This window comes from Hyla sarda, chromosome 8 (genome assembly GCF_029499605.1).
Source record: "Hyla sarda isolate aHylSar1 chromosome 8, aHylSar1.hap1, whole genome shotgun sequence".
NCBI lineage: Eukaryota > Metazoa > Chordata > Amphibia > Anura > Hylidae > Hyla > Hyla sarda.
The window spans coordinates 191,206,130-191,221,423 of NC_079196.1; the positions used below are offsets into that span (position 1 = coordinate 191,206,130).

Sequence of the window (15,294 nt, forward strand, 5' to 3'; positions counted from 1 at the left end):
TCACACAAACAAAAAACACGCGCACACACAAACAAAAAACACGCGCACACACAAACAAAAACACAACGCACACACAAACAAAAACACGCACACACAAACAAACAAACACTTGGTTTGGGACACTGTTTACAAAACAATCTGGCTGGAATCTGTTGAGGGTGCGAGGTTCCTTTATGTTTTTCTTGTATTTGAAAGGTCAGGTAGGTTTTTACTACAAATCACTGTGGTCTTGCTATTCAGTTATTGGCAGCGTGGTCAATAATCATCCAAAACCACAATGAATTACAGTAAATTGTGGTTCTTATTCCTCATTTCACCCCCCCCCCCCAACCCTCTGTTTTAAAAAATGTGCAAATCCAGGCTTAGTCCATGTTCACATGGTGCAATTCCGCACACATTCTGTTCATCAAAGCTTGCTGCGGATGTCTGCTCTCTATTCTGCCCACCTTCAAGCCCCACGGACTTCAATGGGGTTCCGCCACGGAATTCTGCAAAATTAAAGACTAGTCTTTAAATTTTGCAGGAAATTCTGCTGTCTGAATTGGACAGCCGGATCCCGTTACAGTCAATGGACAGTTAATTTTGATGACATTTCTGACTGAATTCTGTGGTGTGAACATTGCCTAATGATGACATTGATGGTTACATTGTAGTGTTTTATACAGTAGTCTCCTTTTTAAGGCATGTTCACACAATAGAATCTGTCTTTTTCTGTGTCTATATTCACACACGTTCTGCCCACAATCCCCTCCCATTGTCTTCAGTAGGAATAATCATAGTTGATCTGGCGCAGGGTTTTCACGATGTTGGCTTTCACTTACAGATGCAGACCCTCCATCACATCTAAAAGCAAAATACTGTACAGTAGTACTACCCAGCTGTTAAACTACAACTCTGTCATGTTGTATAGCAGAAGTTTGACGGTATGAAGGAAGTTGAGTTTTTACTACAGCTGGGGAGCCTAAGTTTGGGAAACCCCACTGTACACTACTTCAGTACCCAGGAAGACCAGTCCAGGAGACATGCTAGGGATGGGAGAATGAGTAGTGGGGAGATTAAGTGGCACTACTAGGGGTGGGGGCCCAGATTGTGTATGTTAAAATAAAGGAACAACACTTTGCCCTTAAAGGGGTACTCTGCCCCTACACATCTTATCCCCTATCCGAAGGCTGGGGGATCAGATGACGGCAGGCCCCTTCCCATAGACTTACATTGTGGGGGGAATGGCCGTGTCTTCACGAGCCTCTGGCGCTGCACCCGACACTCTAAACTAACACCGGGTACAGCAGGAACTGCTGGGGATCCCCACGATCAGACATCTTATGCCCTATCCTTTGGATAGTGGATAAGATGTCTTGGGGTGGAGTACCCCCTTTTAAAAGGGATTTTTCCCCTCTAAAATAAATGATCACCTATCCTCAGGTAATGTGCAATAGAAAGTGTCTGTCCATTAGGATCCTCATTGATTTCAACAGTGACCGTCCCTCAGGGCCCTATGGGAATAGTGACAGTGCACGTGTGTGTGACCACCACTCCATTCCCTGTTGGGGGATGGGCACAGTGTGGACATTTAACCTTGTGAAGTAGAGCAGTTGTCAATAGTAACCAATCAGATTCCATCCTTTTAAAAAAAGGAATCTGGTTGCTATGGGCAACTGCTACAGTATATCATTCCACTCGACTAGTCTTCATAATTCCCCCCCCCCCCCCCCCCCCCAGTTTCTGAAATCTACAAACCCAGCGTTCATTACAAAATGTTCCAAACGCTTGGCAGAGGAGTACCCCTTTAAAAAGGACTTGCAGTACCCCCCCAAAAAAAAGCAGTTAGAATTATTCTTAGATAGCGCCCATCCCATCACCTGTCACTCCCATTGTTGTTATAGAGTTCCTTCCCATCTGACTGATTCCTGAATTGCCAGGGATTTTTTTTTATTTTTTAATCCATTTTGCCTAGGCTGCCGTCACGCCCCCTCCCATAGACTTGCATTGAGGGGGCGGGGCATGACTTCACACGGGTGCTAAGTCGTGACGTTACCATATCAGGTCACCGTGGTCGTGAGGCGTTAGGATGAGAGCCTTCAGTGCTGCCGGAAGCCACAACAGATGGGTGCTACAGCCGAGATCCCGGGGGTCCCCAGCGGCGGGACCCCTGCAATCTGACATTGCGGGGGCGATGTCTAGGGGTGGAGTACCCCTTTAAGGACTAAACATTGGTGCAGCCTAATGGTGCCCGTACACGTTCACTAGCTGTGGGATGATCACCTGCTATATACTCTCCCCATACACATGCATGCTCGGCTCTGAGTACATGGAATGAGAAGACAAAAGATGCTCATCTGGTTCTGTCAAAATTGGGGGGGGGGGTGGGGGGGGGGGGGGGGGGGGGGGGCCGTCAACTTTGCTGTAATGTTTGAGCACAGGCCATAAATGTTTAGTGTTCTCATCCCTGAGTGGGGGTCACAGTGGCCCCCAGGTCTTAGTTGGAAAAACAAGGCTGTAATTTCTTTGTAAACTATTCTTCTAACCTGCGTGCGTTCCTAAGGTGTTCCATCAGATTGGTCAGAATGATTTTGCTATACTGGTATACGCTGTATGTTTAGACAATGACAGCGGGGTTCCCTTTGGCCATTACATAGTATTAGTAGTAATAATACTCAGATGTGTTTACATGGTCACCAGACAGACGGCATAGATAAGAATTTCCCACACTGCACTGTGACTCCGGAGGTCTGACCGTGTACATGTCTCCTACCCACAGGACTTACTATAAGATTTCACCTATGAAATATTCATGTTGGATGTTTTGTGTGTTGGGACGGTTCCAGGAGGCGCTGGGTGTTGCGATGACTCAGGCTGGGCTCGGATGGGTGTGTTCCAGTTATGCCTTGGGGGAGACTGTTCAGCTGTCGGGTCTCTTCTCTATCTACATTGGGGCCCATAGTCCCTTGTGTTTTCTGGGGAGGTTTTGCCTCAATTAGATCTATGTATTTTTAGGATGTCACAATCTGCTCCCATCCCTGTTTGGAGAATGCACTGTTGCTTTTAAGTTACCCGCAAGCATTTATATAACTGTGTGTAAAGCTGAACCTGCACATGAATAGGAGGGGGTGTTATCAAAACTGCCTGCGGATTCACATTTTATTGTTCATATTTCACCGCTTCATTTGCAGCCATATTATATTCTCTGCTAAAAATCAGGATGCTAACTTGTAAGTGGTTATTTAGCTCCGCAGAGGTATTCTGCCCCTAGAAACGTATCCCCTATACAAAGGTTAGTTTTAAGGGGTACTCCGGTGAATTATTATATATATGATTTATTTTTTATTTATTTTTTTATAAACTGGTGCCAAAAAGTTAAACATGGTTTTTAAATTCCTTCTATTAACAAATCTTAACCCTTTCAATACTTATCAGCTGCTGTATGCTCCAGGGGAAGTTTTTATTTTTGAATTTCTTTTCTGTCTGAGCTCAGTGCTCTCTGCTGACACCTCTGTCCGTGTCAGGAACTGTCCAGAGCAGGAGAGGTTTGCGATGGGGATTTGCTCCTGCTCTGGACAGACGTCAGCAGAAGAGCGCTGTGGTCAGACAGAGAATTTAAAAAGAAAATTACTTCCTTTTGGAACATACAGCAGCTAAGTACTGGAAGGGTTACAATTTTTTTTATAGAAGTAATTTATAAATCTGTTTAACTTTCTGGCACCAGTTGATTAAAAATGTTTTTCTTCACCGGAATACCCCTTTTAATAAGATGTCTGATAGTGTGTGGGGGGGGGGGGGTCTGAAAGTGCTAGAAAGTTAAGTGCTAAGTAAGGCTGGGTTCACATTATGTTTTAAGCAATACGGGACCGTATACGGCTGGGGGGGGAGCGAAAACCGGGTTCCCCGTATCCCAGCCGTATCTAGACTGTATGTAATGTATTTCAATGAGCCGACTGGAGTGAAACGCTGACTCCGGTCGGCTCATTTTATTTATTAAAAAAAAAAAAATTTTTGTCCCTTATGCGGTTTTCTCACGGGACCTAAAACCGTGGTGTACATTACATATGGGCCGGATACGACTGGGATACAGGATCGCCCAGTTCTCGCTCCCCCAGCCGTATATGGTCCCGTATTGCTTCAAACGTAATCACTTGTCTGCAGGGGCCACAGCTTCTTTAAACACCTGACTGGTGGCGGAGAGACCCCCAGACTGTCTAATAGTTATGCCTTTTCCTAATTATAGGCCATCACTATACAAACAAGCAAAAAAACAACAACTTTCAAGCATACATGTGACCCTCATCAATGTTTACACTGGATTAACCCCATCACAGTACTATTTGTAGAGGTAGTGCAAGGTACTGCAGTTTTGTCCTAGTCAGGTGAACAGGACAAGGCTGCACTTCCTTGGACCACCATAACAATACTACTATATAGTAAGTGCAAGCAAGGTAAACATTGGAGGGGCTACAGTACTACTTGCTGCTGATTGTTGAGTGTGCTGGGAGTCAGACCCTTACCCACAGAATATTGGTGGCTTAGGCTACGTACACACTATGGAATTTCTGTCCAGAGATATTCCTGGTGGAGATTCCGTCTGCTGCGGACATTCCAGTCTCCATAGACTGTGATACATGTCAGAACGGATTTTGCCAAAAGAGTGAACATGATCATCATTCTTCTTTTTGGTAGAGTCCGTAACTTGAATTTCTGCATGTGGAAAATTCAGCAGTGTGTGTGGTGCCGAATCCGATCAACGATGAAATTCTGCTGTCGCTAAATTCTGTAGTGTGAATGTAGCCTTAGCCTGAAGAAAGGATGAATAACCCCTTCAAGCTGTCGACACACACGAGTCAACTGGTCCCACTATACACAGTTATCGGTACCCAATAAAATTGGATAATTCATAGTTCATAAGGTTGAAAAAAAGACCAGAGTCCATAAAGTTCAACCTATAACCCTAATGAGTCCCTACTGAGTTGATCCAGAGGAAGGCAAAAAAAAAGCCCATACTAAGGCTGGGTTCACACCCCGTTATTGAAATACAGTTCCCGTATACGTTTTCAATTTGAAAACCAAACAGAACTGTATTGAAAACCATATGCCAAAAGATGCATCCGGATGTGTCCATCTTGCGTCCTGTAAGGTTTTTGTCAGGTTTTTTTTTCCCGTACCCAAAACCATAGCCTACCACTGTTTTTGGTCTGGGTGAAAACCCATATTGAGACTTTTATGTTTTTTTTGTTTTTTTTTTCTCTAACATGGGAACCGTATGTGTGTACAGTTCCATATGGTTTTTGACTTTGAAGTCTTTTTTTCTTGGAATTTCAATCAAACAAGTGAAACTTTATTCATAATGGAATGAAAAGTTAAAAAAATTGTTGCAACCGGACATCATTTTTCAAACCGTATACGGAATAACATTTGTACACACGTTTTGATAGTTTAATCCGGTTTTGAGGAATCGTCTATCAAAAACCTGATACAGGGACTGTATTGCAAAAACGTTGCATGAACCCAGCCTCAAAGTTAATTCAGCTGCCCTTTTTAAAGGGGTACTCTACTGGAAAACTTTTTTTTTTTTTTTTTTTTTTTTTTATCAATTGGTGCCAGAAAGTTAAACAGATCTGTCAATTACTTCTTTTAAAAAATCTTAATCCTTCCAGTACTTATCAGCTGCTATGATCCACAGGAAGTTCTTTTCTTTCTGAATTTCCTTTCTGCCTGGCCACAGTGCTCTCTGCTGACACCTCTGTCCATTTTAAGAACTGTCCAGAGCAGAATAGGTTTTCTATGGGGATTTGCTCCTACTCTGGACAGTTCCTGACATGGACAGAGGTGTCAGCAGAGAACACTGTGGCCAGGCAGAAAGGAAATTCAAAAAGAAAATAACTTCCTCTAAAAAATCTTAACCCTTCCAGTACTTATCAGCGGCTGTATTTTTCAGAGGAAGTCTTTTTGAATTTCCTTTCTGCGTGGCCACAGTGCTCTCTGCTGACACCTCTGTCCATGGCAGGAACTGTACAGAGTAGGAGAAAATCCCCATAGAAAGCCTATTCTGCTCTGGACAGCTCCTAAAATGGACAAAGGTGTCAGCAGAGAGCACTGTGGTCAGGCAGAAAGGAAATTCAAAAAGAAAAGAACTTCCTCTGAAAAATACAGCAGCTGATAAGTCCTGGAAGGGTTAAGATTTTTAAATAGAAGTAATTTACAAATCTATTTATCTTTCTGGCACCAGTTGATTTAAAACAGTTTTCCAGTGGAGTACCCCTTTAAGCATCTTAAACATTACAGCTACTTAGTTTTTAGGGGAAACATCAATCTGGATTACAGACGGTCTCATTACAATATACATCACTGTTTCCCAACCAGGGTGCCTCCAGCTGCTGCAAAACTACAACTCCCAGCATGCCCGGACAGCCGAAGGCTGTCCCGGCATGCTGGGAGTTGTAGTTTTGCAACAGCTGGAGGCACCCTGGTTGGGAAAAAGTGATATACAGTAATTGAGCTGGGACAATGTCTGTCATCTTGGTGTCACCATCCACTTATATTCAGGTGTGACCCGTGTAGGAAGAGGTTGAATCAGTTTGGATCCAGAATCATCATTTAGCCTTATAATCATGATCCACCCCCTCCCCGATTATTAATCGTTCATCCATTGCTCTCTCGCTGCTGCGCACGCTTGCTTGTGTCCTGAGATTGTGTATGAAATATAACACTGCAATGTTGTTGTTTTTTCTTCCCTCTTGCATTTTTACTTGCTACAGCATAATCTGAAACTCTGAGAATGGATTATTCCCATCTTCACACGTACGCGCCTCCTCAGTGTCTTCCTGACAACACTGGGTACACCTACGCTCTAAGGTGAGACTCTGCTCGTGCACGTATCGCTCCGTGATCCTAACCTCTGAGTGACATCTGTTGCCCTGTGCTTAGAGAGAGGAGGCTTGGGATTAGACAGTTCAGACACAATGTACATAAGCTGTGCTATAAAAGGTGAGGATCCTGGCACTGACAACAGCTGGTGTTGGGAAAAGTAACGTCGCGCGCGCAGGTTGTGAATTCAATGGTGGGCAGCAGCTGGCAACTTTCTGTATGTTCTAAATAGGGCTGCAAGATCAATCACAACACTATTTTTGTAAATGATATGTTGATATGGCCTGTCTCCCCGAAAAATGTGCGATTACCTGCAGCAGCACCTTAGGTTATTATGTACCCAGGGTCTGGGACTGGGCCGCTGCCGAAATTCAAATGCTAGTTCAGGGTTTCCCAACCAGGGTCCCTACAGCTATTTTAAAACAACTCCCAGCATGCCTGGACAGCTGGGAGTTGTAGTTTTGCAACAGCTGCAGGCACACTACTTTAGAAACACTATCCTTAACCCCTTAAAGACTTGGCCCTTTTTCACCTTAAGGACTCGGCAGTTTTTTGCAATTCTGACCACTGTCACTTTAAACATTAATAACTCTGGAATGCTTTTAGTTATCATTCTGATTCCGAGATTGTTTTTTTGAGACATATTCTACTTTAACATGGTGGTACATTTTTGTGGTAACTTGCATCCTTTCTTGGTGAAAAATCCCCAAATTTGATGAAAAAAAATGAAAATTTTGCATTTTTCTAACTTTGAAGCTCTCTGCTTGTAAGGAAAATGGATATTCCAAATAGATTTTTTTTTTTGGTTCACATATACAATATGTCTACTTTATGTTTGCATCATAACATTTGAGTTTTTACTTTTGGAAGACACCAGAGGGCTTCAAAGTTCAGCAGCAATTTTCAACTTTTTCACAACATTTTCAAACTCCCTATTTTTCAGGGACCAGTTCAGTTTTGAAGTGGATTTGAAGGGTCTTCATATTAGAAATACCCCGCAAATGACCCCATTATAAAAACTGTAAAAAATTTTTTACCTAAAATGCTTGGTTTCCCCAAAATTTTACATTTTTAAAAAGGGTAATAGCAGAAAATAACTCCCAAAATTTGAAGCCCAATTTCTCCCTATTCAGAAAACACCCCATATGGGGGTGAAAAGTGCTCTGCTGGCGCACTAAAGGTCTCAGAAGAGAAGGAGTCACATTTTGCTCTGGGGGCATGCCGCATTTAGGAAGCCCCTATGGTGCCAGAACAGCAAAAAAAAAAAAATCACATGGCATACCATTTTGGAAACTAGACCCCTCGGGGAACGTAACAAGGGGTACAGTGAACCCTAATACCCCACAGGTGTTTTTTTTTTTACCTAAAATGCTTGGTTTCCCAAAAATTTAACATTTTTAAAAAGGGTAATAGCAGAAAATACCCCCCAAAATTTGTAACACAATTTCTCCCGAGTACGGCGATACCCCATATGTGACCCTAAACTGTTGCCTTGAAATACGACAGGGCTCCAAAGTGAGAGCGCCATGCGCATTTGAGGCCTAAATTAGGGATTGCATAGGGGTGGACATAGGGGTATTCTACGCCAGTGATTCCCGAACAGGGTGCCTCCAGCTGTTGTAAAACTCCCAGCATGCTTGGACAGTCAGACTGTCTGGCAATACTGGGAGTAGTTGTTTTGCAACAGCTGGAGGCTCCGTTTTGGAAACAGTGGCGTACCAGACGTTTTTCATTTTTATTGGGGAGGGGGGCTGTGTAGGGGTATATGTAGTGTTTTTTACTTTTATTGTGGTAGTGTTTTTAGGGTACACTCACACGGGCGGGGGTTCACAGTAGTTTCTCGCTGGCAGTTTGAGCTGCGGCACAAAATTTGCCGCAGCTCAAACTTGCAGCCGGATACTTACTGTAAACCTCCGTCCGTGTGAGTGTACCCTGTACATTCACATTGGGGGGAGGGAAACATCCAGCGGTTGCAAAACTACAACTCCCAGCATGTACGGTCTATCAGTGCATGCTGGGAGTTGTAGTTTTGCAACAGCTGGAGGCACACTGGTTGTGAAACACCAAGTTTGGTAACAAACTCAGTGTTTTGCAACCAGTGGGCCTTCAGCTGTTGCAATACTACAACTCCCAGCATGCACTGATAGACCGTACATGCTGGGAGTTGTAGTTATTCAACAGCTGGAGGCATACTACTTTGGCTGGGGATTGTAGTTATGCAACAGCTGGAGACACACACTGGTTTGCTACTTAACTCAGTGTTTCACAACCAGTGTGCCTTCAACTGTTGCAAAACTACAACGCTCAGCAGTCACCAACAGCCAACGGGCATGCTGGGAGTTGTAGTTATGCAACCAGCAGATGCACCACTACAGCTCCCAGCATGCACTTTAGCTGATTGTGCAAGCTGGGAGTTGTAGTTATACAACAGCTGAAGGTACACTTTTCCATAGAAAAAATGTGCCTCCAGTTGTTGCAAAACTATAAGTCCCAGCATGCCCATAAGGGAATGCTGGGAGTTATGGTGGTCTGCCTCCTGCTGTTGCATAACTACAGCTCCCAGCATGCCCTTTTTGCATGCTGGGAGCTGTTGCTAAGCAACAGCAGGAGGCTGTCACTCAGCTCCAACTGCTGCTCCGGCACACAGGTCAGTCCCTCACCACTGCTGCCGCTCCTGGGGCCCCGATCCAAACAGGGAAGTCGGGGATCGGGGTCCCCGGCTGCCGGGGTCAACTTCCCGCACCCGCTCACATCCTCCGGAAGAGGGGCGGAGCGGGTTGCGGGAGTGACACCCGCAGCAGGTGCCCTGATTGGTCAGGAATCGCGGCGATCGTGAGGTGGCACCAGTGCCACCTCACCCCTGCTGGCTATGGCTGTTCGGGGCCGGACGGCCCCGATCAGCCAGTAATTCCGGGTCACTGGAGACCCAATTGACCCGGAATCCGCTGCAGATCACTGGGCTGAATTGTCCAGCGATCTGCGGCCATCGCCGACATGGGGGGGGGTCATCATGACCCCCCCCCCTGGGCGATATGCCGCGATACCTGCTGAACGACTTCAGCAGGCATCGGGCACCGGCTCCGCTCCAGATGGCTGCGGGGGGCCGGGAAAGCTCATGACGTTCTCATACGTCATGTGTCCTTAAGGACTCTGAAATGAAGACTTATGAGAACGTCATGAGTCCTTAAGGGGTTAAAGGGGTACTCCATTGGAAAACTTTTTTTTTTTATTCTTTTTTATTTTTTAATGAACTGGTGCCAGAAAGTTAAACAGATTTGTAAATTACTTCTATTAAAAAATCTGAATCCTTTCAGTACTTTTTAGCAGCTGTATACTACAGAGGAAAATCTTTTTTCATTTTGAATTTCTTTTGTCTTGTCCACAGTGCTCTCTGCTGACACCTGATGCGCGTATCAGGAACTATCCAGAGCAGGAGAAAATCCCCATGGCAAACCTATTCTGCTCTGGACAGTTCCTGACACGGACAGAAGTATCAGCAGAGAGCACTGTGGACAACACAAAAAAGAAATTCAAAAAGTAAACAATTCCCTCTGTATCATACAGCTGCTATGAAGTACTAAAAGGATTAAGATTTTTTAATAGAAGTAATTTACAAATCTGTTTAACTTTCTGGCACCAGTTCATTAAAAAAAAAAGTTTTCCACCGGAGTACCCCTTTAAGTAGTAATAGGGGCTGGTTCCAGAACCTTTCCCGCTCAGCCTATCGGTGGCCGCAGCGGTGTCATGTGTCAGACCAGTGGTTGGCTGAGCATGAAGGTCCGGCAAGTCCCATAAAACAGACTTTATGGAGGAGAACCGGATCTGTGGCACGCACTGATATGTGATTTGACACCTATCATATAGATATATATGTAGCACTGATAGCACAATGAGATTTAAAGTAGTCCAGTCCGGAAAAACGTATCCACTATCCTATGGATAGGGGATAAGTTTCAGATCAAGGGGGGTCCGACTCGGTAATCTCCGGCTCTGCCATAGAGTTGTATTGAGGGGGCGTGTCGGACGCTGCTTCGTGCGATGGTCAACGCGCCACCTTCTCTCGGGCTGCCAGGGCCCCATGCAGGAGATCGCAGGGAGCCCCAGCAGTCGGAACCCCCGCGATCTGAAACTTATTGCCTATCATAAGGTTTATCTGAAACTTATCGCCTAGGATAAGGTTTTCAGGACTGGACTAATACTTCAAAAAGAAAAAAAACGGAGGCACATATTCAATAGACATACATATCGGCCTCCATCTTAGTGTCCACGCTATAATATGCACGAAATTTTATTTTATTCCATAGTATGGGACTCTCTTTACTCTGGGATATACTTCTCTTGCATCTGGATATCCCAGGAGAGGAGATATAAACAATGTCTTATGTCCCAGAGGCCTATTCCTGTCTATAGTCACGATCAGACAGTATATATTCTTGTCCATAGGCCTCTATTGTAACCCACCCGTGTTTGCACTTAAATATATTGCACATATGTCCACATAGCAATTAGCATCTAGGGCACAGCATAAAGTCCATATAGCCACATAAGTATCACTAAATATATTTTATGGATCATGCATACTGGAAAAAGGTGCTGCTCCTCTAAACAGAGTCCTGATTTGTCCGTATTAGAAATCATGTTAAACAGCATTTAATATAAATATATATATAATATATATATATATATATATATATATATATATATATATATATTATAATATATTACATACATTAGTAAAGAGAACCTATGGCCCTGAACTTGCTTCATTGTTGTCATCAGGCGGCTACTCCTTGGTTCAGATTCGACGTGTTTCCCGGTTAATCAGGAATCTTAGTTATGACAGTCTTTGTTTAGTGTGTGGATCCTTGCAGTAGCGTGTATCCGACATGACCCTTATGGCGGCCATGTCAACCTGATCTGTGGCAGACCTTCAGGGGATCGGGGCTAGGTTAGCATCAGGTTTTTTTATTCACTTATTTTTCTTTTTTTCTTTTATACTACATTTTATTTGATTGCAATTACATAAAAGAAAAAATACATTAATAAGCATTTATTACAGAGAAAGCTTACTGGGAATTAACATAATGTCGGTAAAAGAAAGCAATCTTATTTTACTATAACATAAACAACTTAATAACAATTAAAGAAAACATTACAGCGTTACATACAATAAGAATAATGAAAAGAAAAAGAAGCTAATATATAAAGGTCTAAATCTGTTGTAATAGCCTTCAAAGGGGTACTCCGCTGCTCAGTGTTTGGAACAAACTGTTCCAAACACTGGCGCCGGGAGCTCATGACATCATAGCCCTGCCCCCTTATGACGTCATGCCCCGCCCCCTCAATGCAAGTCTATGGGAGGGGTGTGACAGATTTCACGCCCCCTCCCATAGACTTGCATTGAGGGGGCGGGGGTATGTGTTGTAATGTGCAGCGTTGGCCTGAATCACTGGTTTTACAGTAATACTTCAGACAGCTAATCTGCTAGAGGAGACCTGAAAACAGTCTGGAAGGAATGTGGCCTTCGTTGTCCACAGCAGCTAATCACAGTACAGTTTTCGTTTTAAAGGAATAAGTAGGGTAAGGGGTGCTGTAATTGTTGCTACAGGCAACAAAAACAATGTTCTTCAGACAGTGTTTTTTTTTTCAAAAATCCTCCCTCCCCCTTCCACACACTATTTTGCCTAATGATGGGCATGTAAAGATTTAAAGATGATGTAAAGAAACACATAACACAATTGATAAGTTTCTCCAGGAAAGTTCCTTTCAGTTTTTACTTTCAGGATCCACCATCCACCGATACTTCTTCATTTAGGGAGCACTGTCATGTGGAGAAATGCTAAGCTTGGGGCCACAACTACACCCTTTCACATATAGGACAATGTATATCTAGACAGTGCCTCCCACCTAACTTTAGTTAACTTAAAGGGGTACTCCGTCCCTATACATCTTATCCCCTATCCTTCGGATAGGGGATAAGATGTCTGATTTCAGGGGTCCCGCCCCGATCTCCCTGCTGCACCTGACATTCGTTTAGAGTGTCGGGTGAAGCGCCAGACACTTGTGATGTCACGACCACGCCCCCTCAATGCAATTCTATGGGAGGGGGCGTGATGGCTGTCAAGCTCCTTCCTGTAGACTTTCATTGAGGGGGCGTGGCCGTGACGTCACGAGTCTCCAGCACTGCACCCGACACTCTAAACAAATGCCGGATGGGTTTCTTTTCCCATCTTCCACATAATGAATATATATGAAAAAAAATATTACAAATAAACTTATTTGGTATCGCCATGTTCTCCCGGAGGTGGTGGTCATGGTGAACTCTATAAAACAGTTCAAAAGGGGTCTGGATGCATTTTTGGAGAATAATAACATTGCTGGTTATGGATACCAGATTAATTTTTACCTCTAGTATGAGGGTATTTTGCCTTCCTCTGGATTAACTCAGTAGGGACTCATTAGGGATATAGGTTGAACTTAATGGAACAATTACATAGTAACATAGTTTGTAAGGTTGAAAAAAGACCAACTATTAAATTATGTTTCTGACCCTGCACTGTGAACGGCATAAACACTAAAAAATTCAAAATAAAGAAATTGCTGATTTTGGTCATATCACATCCCAAAATAAACATGATAAAATGTAACTAAAGAATAAATATTATATATATATATATATATATATAAAATATAATATGGGGGGGGACAATGCATTTTCGGATTTGGTTTTCAGCCAAGCACAGCCTAAATTTTCAGTTTTGGCCCAAAATGTCCCTTTCGGTGCATCCTTAGTATGTTGTTTTCCTGCTGAATCCATTGCTGGTGGTGGTTCCCGAGCCAGTGTCTTCACAGCAGATGAGTCAGATGTTGAGTATTTCGGCCTTGGAAGCTCTAACCCCACCCGGGGATAGTATGTGTGTAGGCAGGACAGATCCGCAATGTTTACTACTTGGTGACGGCGCTTTACTCATGGCGTAGGGGTGTTTTTCTGTTTTGACAGGTTGTAAACATTTTGGCTTAGAGTTATACATCAAGTAGAGTCACCAGGAGGATCACTCCTACTGGGCTATATTGCCTTTTTTTGTTAGTGTTTTTGGTTTTATGTAAATATGGCTGCGCCCTTGTGTATTGAGAAGCTATGCTGCAATCCTGAGGGAGGCTCAGACATAACAGAATGTGGCCAGGATTGTGTTTCCCAACGAGGGCGCTTCCAGCTGTTGCAAAACTACAACTCCCAGTCATGCTGGGAGTTGTAGTTTTGCAACAGCTGGAGGTATACGGATTGGAAGACATCTGCATAGGGCTTATAGAAATACATATGGGTTCACCGTTGTGGTATCAATGTGAATGTGTCGATATAATTGTAGCAGACTCCCAGATGTTTCTCAGCGTGAAGAAGTATTGGTGCAAATTTAATGTGGATTTGGTTACAAGGGTGCGTTCACACGGCAGTCTGTCTCCGTTTTTTTTTTTTTTTTTTTTTTACAGTTTCGGTTCCTTTCTTGCAGGCTGATTAAAATACTTGCTTAAAAAAATCCCATTCATGTCAATGGGATTTTTTTTACAATCTTTTTACATCCGTTTGTACCCGTCTGCACTCATCTCCATTTTTTGATGGCAGAAAAAACGGCACATGCAGTATTTTTTCTTCCGTCAAAAAATGGAACAAAAAACGGGTACAGTAAATTTAACATGGAAGTCTATGGAAAATGGATGAGCCTTTAATGCTCAGGACAAAAAAAATGTTTTTGGTTTATTAACTGAACAATAACTGATCCAAATGGATAACATCCGCTTGCGTCCATTATTTAATTTTTTTTTTAATTTTTATTTTTATTAAGTCCGTTTTAATTTTTGACGAGGGAAGAATGGGACGGGTTTAGACGGCTGTGTGAACGCAGCCTTAGAGTGATGTCGTAAAAGAAGCAAATAAATGGTGTTACTGGTAGGTCACAATGCAGATTTTACTTTTTAATGCTTTAATAGCAAAATTAGATCTGAGAATTTAAAATACAAAGTGGATGGTTATGACTACAGAACTAGTGTTATCTTTGAGCCTTCAGTGTACTGCAAAATGCTGTACTTATTAAAGGGGTACTCCAATGGGGGAAAAAAGTAAGGTTTTCAACTGAACCGGTGCCAGAAAGTTAAACAGCTTTGGAAATAACTTCTATTTAAAAATCTTAATCCTTCCAGTACTTATCAGCTGCTGTATGCTCCTGAGGAAGTTGTGTAGTTCTTTCCAGTCTCAGTTTTCTCTGCTGACACTTCTTTGTCAGGAACTGTCCCAAGCAAAAGATGTTTATGGGGATTTGCTCCGGCTCTGGACAGTTCCTGACATGGACAGAGGTGTCAGCAGAGAGCACTGTGGTCAGACAAAAGGAATTCAAAAATAAAAGAACTTCCTCTGTAGTATACAGCAGCTAAGTACTGGAAGGA

The 15,294-nt window shown here is 43.2% G+C and overlaps 1 protein-coding gene across 1 annotated transcript in view; it reads left to right on the forward strand.

The window, feature by feature from the left end:
* Positions 1–6,746: 6,746 nt before the first annotated feature.
* Positions 6,747–15,294, forward strand: part of SUN1 (Sad1 and UNC84 domain containing 1) — a gene marked incomplete at its 5' end in the record, with an annotated part of 56,437 nt that continues 47,889 nt past the window's right edge. The window contains 1 exon segment of the mRNA XM_056537056.1: positions 6,747–6,843. Within this exon segment, the coding sequence (XP_056393031.1) occupies positions 6,767–6,843 (77 nt within the window).